The sequence below is a fragment of the Pipistrellus kuhlii genome, unplaced genomic scaffold (assembly GCF_014108245.1).
Source record: "Pipistrellus kuhlii isolate mPipKuh1 unplaced genomic scaffold, mPipKuh1.p scaffold_m20_p_4, whole genome shotgun sequence".
In the NCBI taxonomy this organism is placed as follows: Eukaryota; Metazoa; Chordata; class Mammalia; order Chiroptera; family Vespertilionidae; genus Pipistrellus; species Pipistrellus kuhlii.
Window position 1 is genome coordinate 49,047,525 of NW_023425540.1, and position 18,848 is coordinate 49,066,372.

The 18,848-nt window shown below is 41.6% G+C and overlaps 1 protein-coding gene across 20 annotated transcripts in view; it reads left to right on the plus strand.

The window, feature by feature from the left end:
• The window catches only part of CAST (calpastatin), a 113,620-nt gene that overhangs the window by 21,231 nt on the left and 73,541 nt on the right, over positions 1–18,848 (plus strand). For all 20 annotated transcript variants that reach the window (XM_045571790.1, XM_045571780.1, XM_045571787.1 and 17 more), the window contains exon 3: positions 12,033–12,104. In XM_045571790.1, coding sequence (XP_045427746.1) covers positions 12,033–12,104 — 72 coding nt within the window. The remainder of the gene's footprint in view (positions 1–12,032; positions 12,105–18,848) is intronic.

Sequence of the window (18,848 nt, forward strand, 5' to 3'; positions counted from 1 at the left end):
TTCTTGAATTATTTCCCAGTTGTTTATAGGTAGATGAATTCAATAATTAATCGAACAGTAGCAAATAGGGACATTATTTGGAAAGAACTCACGAGTGACTTCTGAACTTATGTTCATCTACATTCCTAGGGCTCTAGACTTCGTCGTTGCTTACTCACATTGAGACCGACACACCTGGGCTTTCCCTTTTGCAGATCATGGCTCTGATTCCTAGGTCGTCTAATTTGAGCTTAAGGAGCAGAGTTTTGGGACGTTAGTATAGCCCAGAAATAGATCATGCTGAGTCTGCAAATATAGTGTTGAAGGAAAAACACTCCTCTTTATAGGAAATTGAGAGCTAAAATGATATCCTATTCCCATTTCAGTTTTGGTTTCACTCAGCACCTGGATAAAAAATTGCTTCTCTGAATATAATTTTGTTACTCATTTTTTTCTGCTTCCTTTCTTTAAACACTGAGTTACACTCAGTAAAATCTGAAACTCTACATGTCTTTCACTGAATAGTGGAAGCTGAACAGGAAGCTGAATCCCTAATGAACTTTAAAAATAACACGTTTAAAAGATAATGAAGGTTCTTACCACCAGCTACACAGAGGAGAGGTTGCTGAAATACTCCTTAGATATGATACTGTGCAATCTAGCTGCCCGAATGCTAAAGGTATAGTTCAGGGGACACCCAGTGGTCAAAGGGAGGAAATTCCTTGCTGTTGTGCAGTGTTAACAAACAGATGGAATAAAATATTTCTAGCCTCAGCGATGGGAACACACTGTTGATTTTGTCTTTCTGAATTAGCAAATGTTAGGGTGTGTATTTTTAAGAAATAGGCATGCTTTTGACTTCTTGTGTAAAATTTCTTCAAATATTTGAAAATTTACAAATTATAAGTTTGAAATGTTAGAATATGATTAAACTTTAAAAAAACAACAACAAAAACTATTGCTGCCGAAACCGGTTTGGCTCAGTGGATAGAGCGTTGGCCTGCGGACTGAAAGGTCCCGGGTTCGATTCCGGTCAAGAGCATGTACCTTGGTTGTGGGCACATCCCCAGTGGGGGGTGTGCAAGAGGTAGCTGATTTATGATTCCCTTTCATGGCTGTTTCTAACTCTCTATTCCTCTCTCTTCCTCTCTGTAAAAAATCAATGAAATATATTTTAAAAAAACTTTATTGCTGAGAGTATTACAGATGCCCCCCTTCCCTCCCCCATGGCCCTTCCATCCAGTTCCCGCCCCATCCCAGGCCTTCACCACCCTGTTCTCTGTGTCCATAGCTAATGCATATATGCATATAAGATCTTTGGTTACTTTCTCCCCATCCCACCCCCCTTTCCTCTGAGATTCATCATGCCTCTGGTTCTATTTTATTCATCAGTTTATTTAATTCATTAGATTCCTTGTTAGTTTACTTTGATTTTTTTCCTTTAATAAAAATATAAATTACATTTAGAAATGTGAAATAAGTGACTGAGATTAATGCACAATATTTAAACCTTTTTGACCCAGAAGTTCTAATTGTAGGAATTTGTTCTTGATGGCTATGCACAAGTATATTTACCCTAGCTTTACTTGATCATTGTGGCAAACTAGGGGAGAAACAGTTGTACGGCAGTAATGAATTAGTGAAGTTATGGCACAGATGTAGTGACTGAGGCATCTTTAACACCATGCTTTGAAAACTTTAATGAGAGAGAAAAATGTTTGTTAGGTTAAAAAAAGAGAGACAACTCCATTTATATAACATTTAAAACACATATTACTTATTTTTGTATTTGCATAAAAATAGAAAACTGAAAGTAGTTGTCTTGCTTGGCAAGATTTTGAGTGATTTGCATTTTCTTATATTTTTCTCTTTATTTTAAAACTAGAGGCCCAGTGCACAACATTAGTGCACTCAGGGTGGGGTGGGTCCCTCAGCACGGCCTGCACCCTCTCACAGTCCAGGAGCCCTCGGGGATGTCCAACTGACAGCTTAGGCCGGCTCCCCACTAAGCCGGCAGGCGAACTTCCTTAGTGCTGCCATAGAGGTGGGAGAGGTTCCTGCCACTGCCACTGTGCTTGCCAGCCTGTGAGCCCTGCTTCTGGCTGAATGGTGCTCCCCCTGTGGGAGCGCACTGACCACCAGGGGGCAGCTCCTGCATTGAGTGTCTGTCCCCTTGTTGTCAGTGAGTGTCATAGCGACCGGTCATTCTGCCATTCAGTCAATTTGTATATTATCCTGTTATTATATAGGATGTATGTTTTTTAATCAGAAGAGAAAGAACAATACACAGAATAGAGATAATAATGGAAGAGAGTGTTTTAACAATGACCAGAACTACATCTCTGCTTGTCTGCTTAGGCCTTGAAAGAGAAAGGTGTTTTATATGTGAGCCCTTTTCCTTGGGAACCCATAAGACTTAATTCCAGAGCAAGGCTGCTGGTGTGTATGTGTGTGTGTGTGTGTGTGAGTGCGAGAGGGAGAGGGGGTGGGGGCAGGGTGAAGTGGGGGAGGGAGTGCAGGTTTGAATACAAGTGCATCTCTTACATATGGATAAAGAATAAGAATTTAAGCAGCTTAGAGGGCAAAGGCTCTTAAATATTTTTAGTGCATGGTCCCTTTGGCATCTGGTGAAAACGGTTACATTTTCCTCTGAAAAGTACACATATACGTGAATACAAAAAAATATCCCCTAAACATGACCACAAATTAAAGAGGCTTAAAGATACATTCCCACGCTAAAGGGGCAATCTTATCAAGTAGGGATATGTAGGAGGCACCATGTAATCATGCTTTCCCAGGTGGCTTATTGTTCATGCCTGAAATTCCACCATTACCAGCTTCCTTAACCTTTGAGTTGAAGCATTACCTTCCCCTGGGTCTTCTTTTTAAATTGTTAGTATTCCTAGGAGGGATATTACTATATTAATTATTAACATTTTAGTGAGAACTATTGTAGTTTACAAAAGGGGAGGAGAATTACATAAACACTATTTTCTATAGATTTGATAAAGGTAGTTGAGAACTGGAAATCATTTGTTGAGAACTAGAGATTAAGAATAGCTAATACATATATAGGCATTTCACACACACACACACCCACACACACCCTTACAACTATAGTCTTCTGAAGAGGAAATGGAGGCACAGCTTAAGTAACCTGTCTGAGGTTATAGTTATTTAGTAGTGGAGCTCAGAATTAACTTCTCACAGAGTCTGTGCTTTTAACTAGTAATGACACTAGCTATAAAATGACCTATTTTAAGGATATTACTTAAGGCAATGACTTTTTTTTTTTTTTTTACTACCGTTGCCCATTTTTGCAACTTCCTTCTCTAACTTTTCCCTTCTTTCTTCCTTGTGCTGTGCCGTGTTTTCACTCAGAAGATCATAAAGTAAAATAGTCATTCCAATCCCCAGTGGAAGAAAGTATAGGGACAGACATATTCCCTCTTTTTTATGTGGAAAATGTGGCTTGGAGGGAAGCCGAGTCTCAGCCGAGGCAGAGGTGGGAGAAGGATGGCATTCTCCTGCCTCCAAGTCAGTGCAGCCACCTCTAGAGACTTGAGCTGATGACTGGGCGCTGAGTCATCAGGAAGAAACCCCACCTCACAGAAGTGTGGTCTAGTAGTGTGTGTCATTAAGGCTGTTATATATGGTATATCTCACTTAATTCGCTTCTGTGTAATCCTCTGAGTTAATGGATAACTTACTCATTGTGACTGACTTACCAGTGTTTCCCAAGGCCATCATATCCTACTTGCTGCATTGCCTTTGTGGTAGCACTCGTTTAGACTCCGTTTGGTAATGAAAGCAATTTGTACTTCTTTGCAGACTATTTACAACCAGGATATGAAGGAGCATTTCTAAATAAGAGTCACAGATTTATAATTGCTAGTGTGGGGAAATCTGCTTACCCTTTTGAAAAACAATCTAGTTCTAGAGACTATTTTTCCAAGAAAGCATGTGTTTTCATGTGGAAATACAACACTTGTCATTTCAGAGGGTGACTATTAAGTAGTGGAACTGATTTGTTAACAGATACGTCAAAACATATATTTTAATGAGAGTTCTTGTCCTGAAAACGCTACATTTCATCAAGCTTAAGATGCCACTGATTAAAAAACACACAACTGATTAGAAAATGCTAAGAAAGAAAGAAAAAACTATCAATTAATTTCTGACCACAGTTTTCTTATATTGGTTTTAAGAAGCATCAAATGTGAAAGAGGAAAGAAAAGTGACATTAAGTCAATGAAATAAAATTCAGTAGAAACCTGAAAATTTATGTAGTTAAGGTGTTCTCTGTTGTTCAGTTGATTTTGAAACTAATTCTACTTTTACATTCAGAACACACAAAAAGTTTTCTCTTCCCCTCAATATTTTTTTCACTAAAATCAATATTGTCCAGTTTAATAGCCTTCCCATATTTACCAGATATGAATCTGATTAACTTTTGATAGTTTAAAACAATGTGATTGCCATTTGAAGGATAAATATTTGTTTTTGCCTTTAGGAATAATCAAGTGATAGGTGGCAGTTTCTGAAGACAGTTAAACAAACAGGGTTTCAAAAATAACTTACACAATTATTTGAGCATGCCGGCTGCCAACTTGAACCTTTGAGGCTTTCCATACTCATTTAATGCAAAAGTGTTTGTGTATTTGTGTGCTCAAAATTTTTGCCACATGTAACATTCTGTTACTCATAGACCATTGTCAGCTACAGAACCCCCTGGCCTGCTCTCTCTTGAGAGCCCCCTATGGAATATTCGCTATGACTTTGGTTGAATTGAAAAGTGGTCTAGCCCCTTTTCCCTGGACTTTGGGTGGGGAAGACACTCAGTGGATTGCAGGCTGCAGGAGCTCTGACATGGCAGGGAAAGGCTCCGAGGCTTAGCTGGGACAGGAGGAGGAGCTCTCTCCCCACAGGTGGCTATTTCCTCCTCACAGGAAGTCTTTGAGGGTGTCCATCTAAAACCCAACTTGCCCATTTCTTCTCTCTTACTTGGGATTTGCTGGGCTTGAGTGGCTTATACTTTTCATCAGATGTTTTAACCACCTTTCCCTCAAATACTTGGTTTTGTTTCCTCCTCTCTCTCCTCTCTGGAGGCTGGGGTTGCACATGTATTAGCTGCTGGAAGTTGCCCCACGCTCACTGATGCTCAGTTGCCTATGTCCTGTCCTTTACTCTCTCTTTCATTCTGGGTAATTTTTATTGCCTCACCTCCAAGTTCACTGATCTTTTCTTTTTCACTATCTCATTGTTTGTTTGTTTTTTATTTTTTTATTTTTTTAATATATATGTACTTTTTTTTTAAAATTGACTTCAGAGAGGAAGGGAGAAGATGCAGAGATATAGAAACATCAATGATAAGAGAGAATCATTGTTTGGCTGCCTCCTCCATACCCCCTACTGAGGATCCAGCCGACCTGGGCTTGTGCTCTGACTGGGAATCAAACTGTGACCTCCTGGTTTCTGGGAAGACCAGCAGCCACTGAGCCACCTTGGCCAGGCTCTCACTGGTTTCTTTCTCCCAATGTAGTTTTCATCTGAGACCTGGTATTTACCTAATCCTTAAAAGTTTGATTTGGGTGTGTGTTTTTAAGTATCTTCTATGTGTTGTGTAAGGTTTTAAGTATCTTCTATGTCTCTCTTAAATATACTTTTGAAAAGCTTATTTTGAAATAATTATAGATTTCCATGACTTTGCAAAGATAGCATGGAGAGACCCCATGTACCCATTGGCTGAATCTAATGTAGGTATAGCACAGTACCACAGCTAGGAAATTGGCATTGGTACAAAATGTGTATATAAGTTCTAAGCCAATTTATCACATGTGTGATTCGTGGGGGCAGTAAGTACTGCAATCAGGGAACTATACTTTTGGAAATTGTATTTCCCTGCATATGGGAAATACGTTGTATTTTCCTGCTTCTATGCATGCCTTGTAGTTTTTTATTAGATGCCAAACAGAAGTACATTTTGTCTTGTTGGGCGCGTGTTTGTTGTTGCCTTCAGTTTACTTGAGCTTTGCTCCGGGACACAGTGAGGTTGTCTGAAAGCAGTTTGATCCTATGGGGTTTGCTCTGTAGTTTTGTTTGGCTGGACCTGCGCAGCTTGTGGAGGGGGACTACTTTCATCTGCGCGTCCCACCCAGTGAGTGACTCACTGCCGGGAACACGCCCTGCCTGGCCGGTGCGAGAGCCCAGTGCTTATGCCTCTGCCCCAGACTGAGGCTTTCCTCCCTATCTGGCGCTCTCTCTACAGCTCTCCTCTCTGGAGCTTTCCCTGGAGCCCCTGGGGCCGCAGCCTGGGGAGCTGCCAGCTCCTCCCCCTCACACCGGGGAGACCAATAGCTTCTGCCAGGCCCCTCCTCCAGGCTGTTCCAGGAGCCTGGGCACTCCCCTTCCTCCTCCTCTCCCTCTCAGGGCCACTGTCCTGGGCGCCTGCTGTCCACTGTCTGAAAACCACTATTTCAGGTTAATTGTCTGGGGGTTTTTAGTTTAAGGTAGGAACACTTCTCACTTTTGAATCTAAATATCGTTACTTAAGAACACCATGAACACAAAAGAGAATTAAACCCGTACTCATAAAGGGATTTGAAAATAGTTCCGGAGTTGGGTTATTGAGGTTTTTCTCAGCCATAAGCCTTATCACTGACTTACTTTTTTGTCCCTATCCTAATGAGTTTAGTGCTTTCCAGGTATTCTGCCGAGGCCTAACTGTGCAATAAAAACCTTTGAACTCGCCTCAGCAGTATCCTGCCCTGACACCTGTGTAGTAGTACCTCAAATGGGCCCTTGCAACTCTCAGGAAACACACTGAGGTCATGTCCATGCCTGTAGGTTATAATGACTCTGAGTCACCCCTCCTCCTCCCCCACTCCCAGACCCATGTGACAGTGTTGGCACCTGGGGGCCCCATCCCAGCAAGGCCAGAGGGGCGTCACCTTTGACATAAAAATGCAGGACAGCTGGGACCCGCTGCCGGCTCTGGCAGCCCCCTCAGTGGGCAGGCCTTTGAGCGTGAATGCTGTGAGTGGTCCCGGGCTCCCCATAGCTGGGGTGTCCTGAATGATTGCACGTCTGTCTGTGGGCTAGGTGCATCATATTTATATTTCATGTAATCCCCAGAGCTCGCACAGGGCCAGGACAGGACATGTTCCCACTAGTCAGAATCACTGGATAGAGTCCTCAGAAGGGTGCCATCTCTGCACTGAAAAAAGTCACTCCTAGTCTCAAAGCTGCTCTCACTCAACAAAGCTTAAGAGCCAACCTCAAAAGAATCAAATTGTTTCCAAGTAATTGAACTGTGTCCCTTATTAGAATCATAGTTAGTCCTAAGGAAAAATCACTTTTTCTTTGGTATGTAGTGAAAAAAATAATTATTTTTTTATGATGTAAATACAATAATAAAATCTCTTGGAAGATTCTCCAGACTCCACATCCGTTAAAACGGATTGTTCCCTGGGGAGATCAGGGTGTTTGATTGATGTCAAGAACTTTGGGCCAGTCTCTTTAGAGGAGGGATTTCCAACCTGTGCAACAAGCCTGAGGCCATACCTCATCTCATTCATCCTCACACTCTCCCTCAGAAGTTTGGGTAGGGCCATTCCATTTTTCAGATGAGAAAATTAACTTGTCCAAGTCATAGCTGATGTTTGGTAGTGTCAGAATTGTTGCCACATCTATCAAAAGATAGAGCCGTATTCTAGAGAATGTACCTTTTACAGAGCTACCAAACCTCAGACTGACATGAAACTCCACTCCAAGGGCCTTTCCTGAGATTTTTTAGGGATAGTCATTGAGCAATTCTCTGCCTGCCTCTTGGTGCTTCATTGCTACTTTGAAAACGGCTTTTAAAACTTGAGTTCTGATTCATTCAATAAAAATGTTTATTATGTACTACAACAAATACAATACAAAAAAAGTTATATGATTCTTTTCATGCCTTTCTGCAACTACAGATAGTTGATCTAATCTGGGCATTCTTTATTGAACTTCCCTGCTCCAGCATCAGGTGCCTCTTTGTGTGTCTCTTGGCTGTCCGACTCTCCACCCTTGTTGGGGACGGGAAGACCCCTTAAAGGAGCAGGTGTGGTTTCACAGTGCATGGGGTCAGGGCCTGTGCATGCTCAGGAGCCTGTGCCTGAGCAGGAGAGATTACTCACGCTCTCTGTAACTGGACCAGACTTGGTGTCCTGCAGTTTGAGTCCAGTAGAGGCAAATAGGGCGTGGAGGGTTCCCCTTCTGTCCCTGTCAATCGGGAGGACTGAGGCCCTGTGACGTGATGAGCTGCTAGGAGGGCATGACTCAGCCAGGCCTGCGACTTGACATGCAGGGGTGAGGGGCAGGCTGCTCCTGATCACTTCCTTTCTATAAAACTTAAACAAAGCAGAGCTCACAGATCAGAAGGAGAACGATTGGTTGGCAAGGAAAAAGCTGCTCCATGGTCTTTCGTCTATAGGTTTATGGAAAAGGAATTAAATTCAAAATTTGAATTATCATAGTATTGACATCTTCATTTAACATCATCATCTTTTAAAGACCAGAGTTCATTTGTATGTTAGGACAAACGCAGAGTGACAAATGGGCTTATTTTGAGCCTTCTGTGAGCAGATGAATTAGTTCTGTTTTATCTAAGGGTAGATCCAGCTCTAGTACGAGTTAGTGGATATGCACACCCACCTAAGGGAGAGGTGTGTCCAGGCCTGAGTGGGCTGTGTGAGGACCAATGATGATGGTGAGGAGCTGGGGCAGTGAGCGTGAGGAAGACACCTGTCAACTAAACAGGAGGTGACCGGAAGCCAGAGGATTGAGAACGTTTCACTTCGAGGCCAGGGAAGATTCAGGGGGGCTAGATGGCACCCAGAAAAGATCAGTGCTGGGAGAAACTGGTGATCAAACACACCTGACAGTGGGGCCATCCTAAACCTCTTACTTCAGTCCAAATATCTTGATCCAGCATCCTGTTTCATCTCATACACATGCCTGTGTGCACCGTGCTGCACCCGCACTAACTTCCTTCTGTTCCTCAGACTTGCCAAGCTCATTCCCACATCTGGGCCTGTGTACACGCTACTCTGCCCACCTAAAATGCCTCCCCTCCCCCATCCCATATGTGCGTGATTGGTTTGTTTGCAGTCAGGTCTCAGTAGAACATCACTTTTGTCCATCCTGTCGGAAGTAGCCCTCAACCAGTCATCCTGCTTTAGTGTCATTACCCTGTTTTCGTGTCTTTATTCACTTAACCCAAGTTATTTTGTTTTGTTTTTTTGTTGGCTTATTTAGAGCCCTCTGACTGTAATGTAAGCACTGTAAGAATAGGACTTTTTTCTGTTTAAATGATCATTACGTCCCTACTGCCTAGAATAGGACCAGGCTTATAGCCAGGGTTCAATACATGTCTGTCCCATGAGCAAATGAATGAAGGGATGAATGCATAAAGTCAGACACAATCGGAGAAAGAGAACCAAGTCTTATATATCAACCAACAATCTATAGTTAAATATATATATTTTTATTTATTTATTTATTTATTTATTCATTCATTCATTCAAATTCTGCCCTTGTTTCAGTTGAATTAAATGGGTCCTTTGTAGACCAGGTAGTCTAGGTGGCTCAGAGGAAAGGCAAGCTTTGAGTGACAGGCCATCCCCATCAGAAAGCTGAGAACCCGTCAAGTTTTGAGTCATCTTTTGAGTTAGAAGACATTGAACTTATTAGTAAATTGATATTTTGAAAGTACACTTTGATTTGATATACAGGTAAAATAAAAATCAGCATGTGTTTAAGTAGTTATTGCTTTTAACTTAGTAGTAGTTCTATAACTCAGACAAAGGCAAGTCTTTGAATTCTTGTGTGTGGTAGTGGAATTCATTTACAGATGAGCCAGGGTGCGGAATGTGGGCTTGGACGTGATGAATGGGAGCTCTCGTTAGCACAGCGCAGGAATGTGACCTTCCTCGGTTGAAGCTGAGACCAAACGCTGATAGCTGGAGTGAGGGGCAGCCGGGGCGCACGGGACAGCTGGGGCGCACGGGACAATGGCGTGACCTCTCTGGACTGAAGTCTCCTCCCTGCAAAATGAGGTTGAAAGAGTAATGAGGTTAAGTTGAACAGCCCCATTGCTGTGTTCTTGTCTTTATTTCTTATGCTTGGTCCCTTATACTGGATCCAAGTATACTCGGAGGTTATCAGAGCTGTTTGTTAGTGCATTTTATATTTTTAAAAGAGCCTTGTTTTATGGATAAAATTTAGGCCATCCCTCCTTTCACCGTGCCCCGTTATCACACCTGCATTGCTAGCTTTTTAGCAGCCTCTTTATTTTGACCAATTTACCTAGGATTTTCCTCCCCTTGGTTGATAGTGGTGCACTTGTGCTTTGGAGAGACTGTTCAGCCTCCAGGTGATGCCTGGGCGCCTGGCACTCCTGCAAATGCCTCTGAGGCCCTTTAGATGCCCATTTTATAAACCGTGTCCACCTTGCTTGTTTCGGTGACCGATATCCCTGGAGCGCTCTGAGAAGGGTCAGCCCCCGGGCACTTAGAGATTATACTTTGAGGACAGGAAGCTCAGGTTTGGCTTTGCTTCTTGCGAAGACAACGTTTACCGTGAAGGAATACGAGGCTTCTACTCGAGCTTCCGTGGCAGGCATTTTCAAAAATATGAAGCAAAGCAAATTTTGCTAACTAGTCTTACTAAATGTTAAACGATTAAACCAAAATTTTCTCAATTCTATATTTTTTAATTTTTTGCTGTATAGACATTCAACTTTTTAATGTGTTATGTGTCAGCTAATTAGTGCATCACCATCTCTCCTGTATTCCGTGTATAGAGTCCATTGTTCAGATTTTATGGATGGAGGCTAATCTCACCATTTTATATGATAAAACTTTACATGTTTGCTTCTTTGAAATATAGATGTTAATGAGAAATATAAGCTATCAACGCCTTGTTCAGAAAGTAACTGTGTATTTCACATTTCTCCCCCTCCCTCCATTCATTGTTCTTTTATCAGGTGAATAGTTAACAGTTATATAAGAAAATACAAAAAAGCACAATGGAGAGTATTTTTAAAAATCACTCTTAACCATATCATTAGAAAATAACCTATTTTATAATCTGAATTTCTTTACATAAAATATGAATATTTTCATTTAATGAAAGGTTCTTCTCAATGTAAGTTTTAATAATGGCATATTTCATCCTGTTGCTGTCCATAGCATAACCCCTGATTGCAGGAAGCAGGATAGGAGATAAGAAAATGGTCTGAAGCAGACATTCTCCTTTTTACTAGCTGTGACCATGGCCACGTTTTCTGCCCATTCCACTCCTCAGTCCCCTCTCCCATAAAATGGGGTAACAATAGTACCAGCAATCTATCCAGTAATGTGAGAATGAAATAAGTTACTCTATGCTTAGAGCACTTACAGTAATACTCTCAGATATCCTATTATTAGAGCATTATTATTCTATTATTATCTATAATTCCATTATTCTAGTAGAATAATTACCTGGCACATGGTAAGTATACAATAAACATTCATTCTTACTTACATTATCTTCAAATTTTTGGTGTTATACTACTGTGATGAGTATCTTGAAGAAAAAAAGGCTTTTGCTCTTTTCATCTTATTTCCCTAAGGTACATTCTTAGAATTTCATCTTTGCTGCTTCCTGCCAGGCCACCCGCACAGAGGGTGTATGTACCGCGTTCTCTCCATAGCACTGTAGGGAGGAGGCAACTGCTCCTTAGTTTCCGGAAGCGCACTGTGGTGGGAAACAGCAATGGCCCATGTGAGGATTCTTCCTCTTCTCCGAAATCACTGACTATTGACCAGCTGGGATTTAGTCCACTTACTCTTCCTTTTCAATATTGATGTAATCTTCAGGCAAAAGTATAAAAAATTAAAAGACATAATTTTTTTTTGGTGCTTAGTATGTGATAGTCTGATTCTTACTTGAGAGGATATTTGTATTGGTATGAAAATCTGCACTTTACATGGTTAAGATGTTTTCTCCCATTGAAACAAATATTTTCTATTTTCAAGAAAAAAGCCACAAGCCATGAGAGCAGTCAGCCCTCCAGAACCCATGCTGGTGGAAGAGTCCCGGCCTCCAAGGTCAGTCATTTCCTAATAATATTATTGATAAAACCATGAGAGGACCCTACACTAGGGTCTACCATTAGTGGGTGGGGCTTACAGTGTCCATGTATCACAGAAAGATTTTCAACAGAGTATCATTTGTGCATTGGAGGGGCAGGGTGTGTGTGTGTGTGTGTGTGTGTGCAATTTCTTAATTATTTTATTTAAAACCTAGTAAAACCATTTATGTTATAATTTTTACTGGCATAGTTTAATGTATACAATGAATATTATTTTCATAAATATCCTATATAATAAAAGCCTAATATGCTAAGTGTCCGGTTGTCCAATTTATGTTTCTCTCTCTTTTTTTTCTCTCTGTCTCTATCTCTCTGTTTGTCTCTCTTTCTCAAGTAAAAAAATCAATAAATATCTTTGGGTAAGGATTAAACTTAAAAAATAAAACTGAAGCTGTAAATTTTTTTTCAATACTTTTATTGATTTCAGAGAGGAAAAGAGAGGAAGATAAAGATAGAAACATCAATGATGAGAGAGAACCATTGATTGGCTGCCTCCTGCACGCCCCCTACTGGGGATTGAGCCCACAACCCAGGCATGTGCCCTTGACGGGAATTGAACCCAGAACTCTTTAGTTCTTAGGCTTACACTCTATCCACTAATCCAAACCAGCTGGCACTGAAGCTGTAAAATCTTAAAATCCTTCCCATAATACTTAGACTAAATCCAAATTTTTTACCAAATCTTTACAAGACTCCATAATCTGACACTTGCTCTCCATTAATCTTTTACTTTCTTAGTTCATTACACTGGCCCTCTCTTCCTTTAACACTTAATTTTTAAATTCTTATGAGTAAGAACTTCTACATTTATTGTTGTCGATACCCAGAAAGCTCTCCTACAGATCTTCCCAAGGACTCCCCTTTTTCAACATTCAGGTTTCCTTTCAAATATTATCTCCCCAGAGATTGCCTCTTTGCCTGCTCCATGTAAAATATTAACCCCATCCACCCATACATGAATCTAACTCAATTTTTGTAGTACTTAAAAATCATATTTACTTAGTTATCTAAATGCTTATTCTGTCTTCCTCCATATAAATCTATGCTAATAAAAGAGTAATATGCTAATTAGATCAGGAAACCTTCCTGACATCCTTCCGGACAGAGCCATGGTGGAGGGGCCGAGGCAGAGGTGGTTAGGAGCAATCAGGCTGGCGGGGGGAGGGGGCAATTTGGGGAGAGCAGGCCAGCAGAAAGGGCAGTTGGGATGAGCAGGTGGCAGGGGGGCAGTTGGGGGCAAGTAGGCTGGCAGGGCGGCAGGTGGGGGCGAGAAGGCCAGCAGGGAGGACAGGCAGATGGGGGCAATCAGGCTGGTGGAGGGGGAGGGCAGTTGGTGGCAATCAGGCCGCCAGACAGAGTGGTTAGGGGCAATTAGGAGGTAGGCAGGTGAGGCAGTCCCAGATTGCAAGAGGGATGTCCTTCTGCTGGTTTAGGCCCAGTCCCACAGGATCTGCCAAAGGGTCCCATATTGGAGAGGGTGCAGGCCAGGCTGCACAAATTTCATGCACCGGGCCACTAGTATAAAATAAAAGTCTAATATGTAAATTGACCAAATGGCAGAATGACCAGTAGAACAACTGGTCGCTATGATGTGCACTGACCACTGGGTGGCAGACACTCAACTCAGGAGCTTCCCCCAGCTAGTAGGCCCCCGGCCAGCCAAGATGGGTGCTGATGGGGGCCCTCTGGATTGCCCTGCCAGTAGCCTCACAGATCAGCCCTGATTGCCAGCCAGGCCTAAGGACTCTACCCATGCTTGACTTTCATGCACTGGGCCTCTAGCTCTAATAATATTGGACTTTGCACATACAATGAGTATAAATCTAGTCCTCCCACTTCTTTAGGAATTATTTTAAATTGTCTTACTGAGCATTAACAACACAAGGCACTCTGCTAAGTAAGTGTTCTATATAATTATCTTACATAATCCCCCCATAACCTTGTAATTATTATTCGTTTGTACCTGAGGAGACCAGGGCTCAGAGAGGTTTAGAAACATTGATAAGGTCACAGAGCCATAAGATGGAATGGAGTCTGACGCCAGGTTTCCCATTCACACAGGTCCTAGATGTGCTGGGCCTCATAGATCTGGTTGAGTATTCTTTGGTAACATAACACTTCAAAGCTTTGCAATTTATAAAAATCCCTGAAATGTCACCTTTCAAGATAAGAAACTGCAATTTTAGCTAGTAGTTAATAATATGTAAAATAGTTAGATTCAGCCCATTTCAACTTGTGTTCTTCCAATATGCTGCAAGTTTATCAAAAACCTTAACCTATTTCACGTCTGTCTAAACAATTTTTAAAATGAGCATTTTTCCTTTAAAACTTGTGGCTCTCCTAAGGAGGTCTGTGGATTTTCTCACATAGGCTACTGCTTGGTGAAGTTAATTTTTATTGCCTTCCAGAACCCTAGCTGCTTTCCAAGCCTCTAAAACACATGTGTCAAACACAAGGCCCGCGGGCCAAATCCGTCCCGCCAGGCCTTGCAATGTGGCCCGCACCGCGCTGTCATCACTGCACTCCGCTGCGTTTCCATCACAATGACAGTTTATGACTGTTCAGTAAACCATTCGGCCCGCGATTTAGCCTGGATTTTAGATTTTGGCCCCTTCTCTGATTGAGTTCGACACCCCTACTCTAAAAGGTGCCAAAACCAAAACTTAGCCGAGAAATGGGAAGAGGTTGGGCACAAAGTAGAACACCATATTAACTAAAAACTTTTTTTCCAGACATGTTGTCTTTTCTGGTATTAGGACCTTTATTTAACTTTATTTAAGTTATGCCTATAAAAATAAGAAGCCTAATTGGCACAACGGCAAGCCAGTGAGATTTAGCAAATCATTTGTAAGTGGTACCAGAATTGTTAGTGCCTAAACTCTTGAAGGTCTGTACCTTATGGAGAACCACACTCAGTTTTTCTTGAACTTTGCCGTAAGCAGCAGTACCTTTCCCATCTTTTATTTCCACATGAGAATTATTTAATCATTCTGCAGTGGAATGGTTAGGGAGAACTAGATGTTTCCCCCAAGGCCTGCTCTGCCTCAGGAAGCGGGGGGAGGGCCGTAGCTGGGAGGTGGAGATCTTTTCACCACATGTTTTTTCATTTAATGGCAATCTTGACATTCTTTCCTTGGCTTCTAAAGCACTGTCCTTCTTGACTCCATCCTTCTCTCTCCTGGTAACTGTCTCATCAGGTTTCCTGGCTCACTTTGCTTCACCAGTTTCCCCAATATTAGTTCTCCCTGGGTTTAATTCTTCACTCCTTCCTTCCTCTTTAACGCTTACACAGATTGGAAGAAAAGTAAATAAGTATATTATAAAATATACTTTCTTCTTTCTTCTTTTGACCCAGATTGAAAGGGCTTTAACTCAGTATCATTATCACTTTTTTTTTAAATCATTCCTGTGACTAATTAGCTGGGGTTAATAATAGCACTTGTGGTCATTTGAAGCTTTTATTACACAGAGACAAAAATAATATTTCCTCAACACATTTTAAAAAGGCATGACAAAGTAATAGATGTAATTGGTAGTGATAATTAATCCTGTTTTGTTTGTTTTTTTAAATTTTGGACACATTCTACTTGAAAGTTAAAATAAATGATACATTTACAATTATTAAGAAAACCAATTATTAAGTATTAAATATCTTTAATATTTAATACTTAATTTTGAAGCTTATGGGTAAGCAATATATTGTAGAATAGTCACCATGTATTTCAGAACTACCTAAGAAGAATTCTTACAAAATGAGTAATTACATGTATGAATAATATCACTTATGCCATGAGGTGTGGATCTCGGAAGATCCAAAGTGTTTAAGTGGCATTAGCAATTTCTAACTCAAAATAATTATTGTAAGATGTTTAGGGCTTGAAATTCATTTTTTTTGGTAAAATTAATAATGAAGACTAATGAAATTATATAGGCTCTTATTAAAGCTCATTGAAGGTAGTTGTGATTCATCATGTCATACAATTTTATTGTTGAAATAGTTGTCAGGCAACTTGTGTCATAACTACCTCCCTGTTCAGGTGAGGAAACCCAGGTTGACGCTGCATTAGGAATCTCTGTAGAAGACCATAGCTGTAAAGGAGCTGTATTGGTTAAGGTTACTAATTCCAATTGGAACCCACTCTGACTAGTCCAAGCCAAAAAAAGAATTTCTTAAAGATAGCAGGTAGCTCCTAGAGAAATCAGAAAGCTCCCAGAGGAGGATCCTAAAGTCTCACAGCCAGAAGCATCACCCATCTACACCATGGGAGCTTCTCCTGCTGCAGCTGCCACTCAGGTCACATGTAGGACCAGATGCCAGAAACTCTGCCGCTGCCAGTCTTAAAGACTGACCAGCCTTATCATAGATTTCCTGGTGGACAGGGCCATTCTTCGCTGGCACTTCTGATTGGCCAACACAAGTCACATGCCTCCACCTTGCTGCAGGGGAATCTGGGGTTGTATTCTGGATTCTACAATACTTTGGGAAGGTGAAGTTCGAGTAGGTGGGAGATTGTCAGTATAGTATGTATGAGGGTTTGTAAATGTGTGTGGTCAGCTGCCAACAGACACTCACCATGGAAGGGAAAACAAGGGAATTACCCAATTGAGCTGAAGGGAATCACTGATGATAGGCTGTTTAGTGACATGAGGGCTTTTAAACAGAAGAAGGTACAAACAACTTTTCTCTAGCTAAAGGGGGTAAATCTAGTAAGCACCGTCAGAGAAATGCTCTGGGATTTTGGTCCCGGTTCTGCCATAAATAGCTGTGTTGCTGGTGCCCACACAGCTCTCCTCTCCAGGCACTTGCTTGTCTCCTCTATTATCTGAGTGAGGGGCTGGCTACACTCTCCGTGTGTTGTGTGAGGAATTCCGGCCTTCAGTGTCAGTCTCGCCCACTTAGGCTACCTGTAGTTAGTGAGATGACTGTGTGTTCACAGGCAAGCGTTTTTATTTTAATAATGGTGCATATATTTTAATATCCTATAAAGAAGTAAACTAGAACTTCAAACTCATGATCCCATGACTACTTTTGCTTAAGACAAGGCTGAGGAAAAGTTAAAAAGTAAATATTTTTTTAAAAATATATTTTATTGATTTTTTTTGTCAGAGAGAAAGGGAGAGAGATAGAGAGCTAGAAAAGCCGATGAGAGAGAAACATTGACCAGCTGCCTCCTCCACACCCCTTACCAGAGATGTGCCCACAACCAAGGTACATGCCCCTGACCGGAATTGAACCCAGAACCTCCAGTCCACAGGCCGACACTCCATCCACTGAGCCAAACCGGTTTTGGCAGTAAATCTATTTTTTAAAATATTAAGTAAATAAAGTATACTAACTACAGATTAAAAATATGTATTATAGGTAATATACAAATAACATGAGTTTTAAGAAACAATATCCAGAGCAGTAATTCTCATATTTTAATGTGCATACTAAGTCGGGGAGAGAGGTTATTAAAATTATTCTGATTCAGAAAGTCTGGGGTGAAGCCAAGCTTCAGCTTTTCAAACAAGCTTCTGGTTGATGCTGAGGTTTCTGGTCTGGCAGCCACACTTTGAAGAGCAAGGATGCTGATTTGTGCTGCAAGTGGGTGGTTTGGAGTGCCTGCACTTTAGATTACCTCAACTTTGATTGGAGAATTGGGTTAAAACACAGATTCTCAGGTCGCAGCCACGAAATTCTGATTTACCCGGGAGTTTACATAGGCAATAGGTACCCTCAGGGGTTTCAGATGCAGATGCTATGAGGACCACACTGGGAGAAAGGATGGGAGCCTCAGCGACTGGATAGCCACAGAACATCATGGTGCACTAAGGTCCTTCTTCATCTCTTAGGAAAGGAGCCACTTTCTTCCGGTCTTGCAAGATATGAGTCTTCGGAAATTTATTTCATAAAGTGTAATTGCTCATCTGTACTCTTTGGGAGCACATAAATACTACCTTTATTGTTGGAGATATGCTGCCTAGCACTGGGGACTACGGAACCCAGAATTTATTGAACCCTACTGGGGTGTGGCCCAAATAAGTCACTCTGTGCTGGTTTGTCACAAGAGAAATGAGTATTAGTAAAACTTAGATGAGCTGAGGTTTAGTTTAAAAGAAAAAAGAAGAAGAGGAAGAAGAGGAGAAGGAGGAGGAGGAGGAGGAGGAGGAAGAGGAGGAGGAGGAGGAGGAGAAGGAGGAGGAGGAGAAAAACAGGAGAAAGAAAATACATTAAATAAAACAGGAATTTTTAATCTATATTTTGATTTTAAAAATTGCAAGGATAGGGTCTTCTGCTCAAGGAATTACAGAATATTAGAGTTGGAAGGGCTCTTACTTCAGCTTTATTTAGCAGAAGTAAGTGAAAAAAGAAAAGAAATAGGTGGCTGTGAGGAACACCTCCTCAGAGCAGCCAGAGGGACCCCAGCTGCTATGACTCCTGGTGGATGGGTGGATGCGGGTACAGAACTGTGCAGATGGCTCTCAGCTGTGAATGCCAGCGGGCGGTCACCTCTGCCTTGGCTGGATGCTCACCTGTCACTAGGTGGGTCTGAGGTGTCTGCTCCTCCACCCCTGACCACCACCACCTCCTCCGCTCACACCCCATGCTGAGGGCCCACAGTCTTCATTGTCATTGGCGGATGGGGTTGGGAAAAGTTGGCTTTCCTTTTTTTTTTTTTTTTTTTTTTTAGAATTTCATAGCTCTTTTCTCTAACCC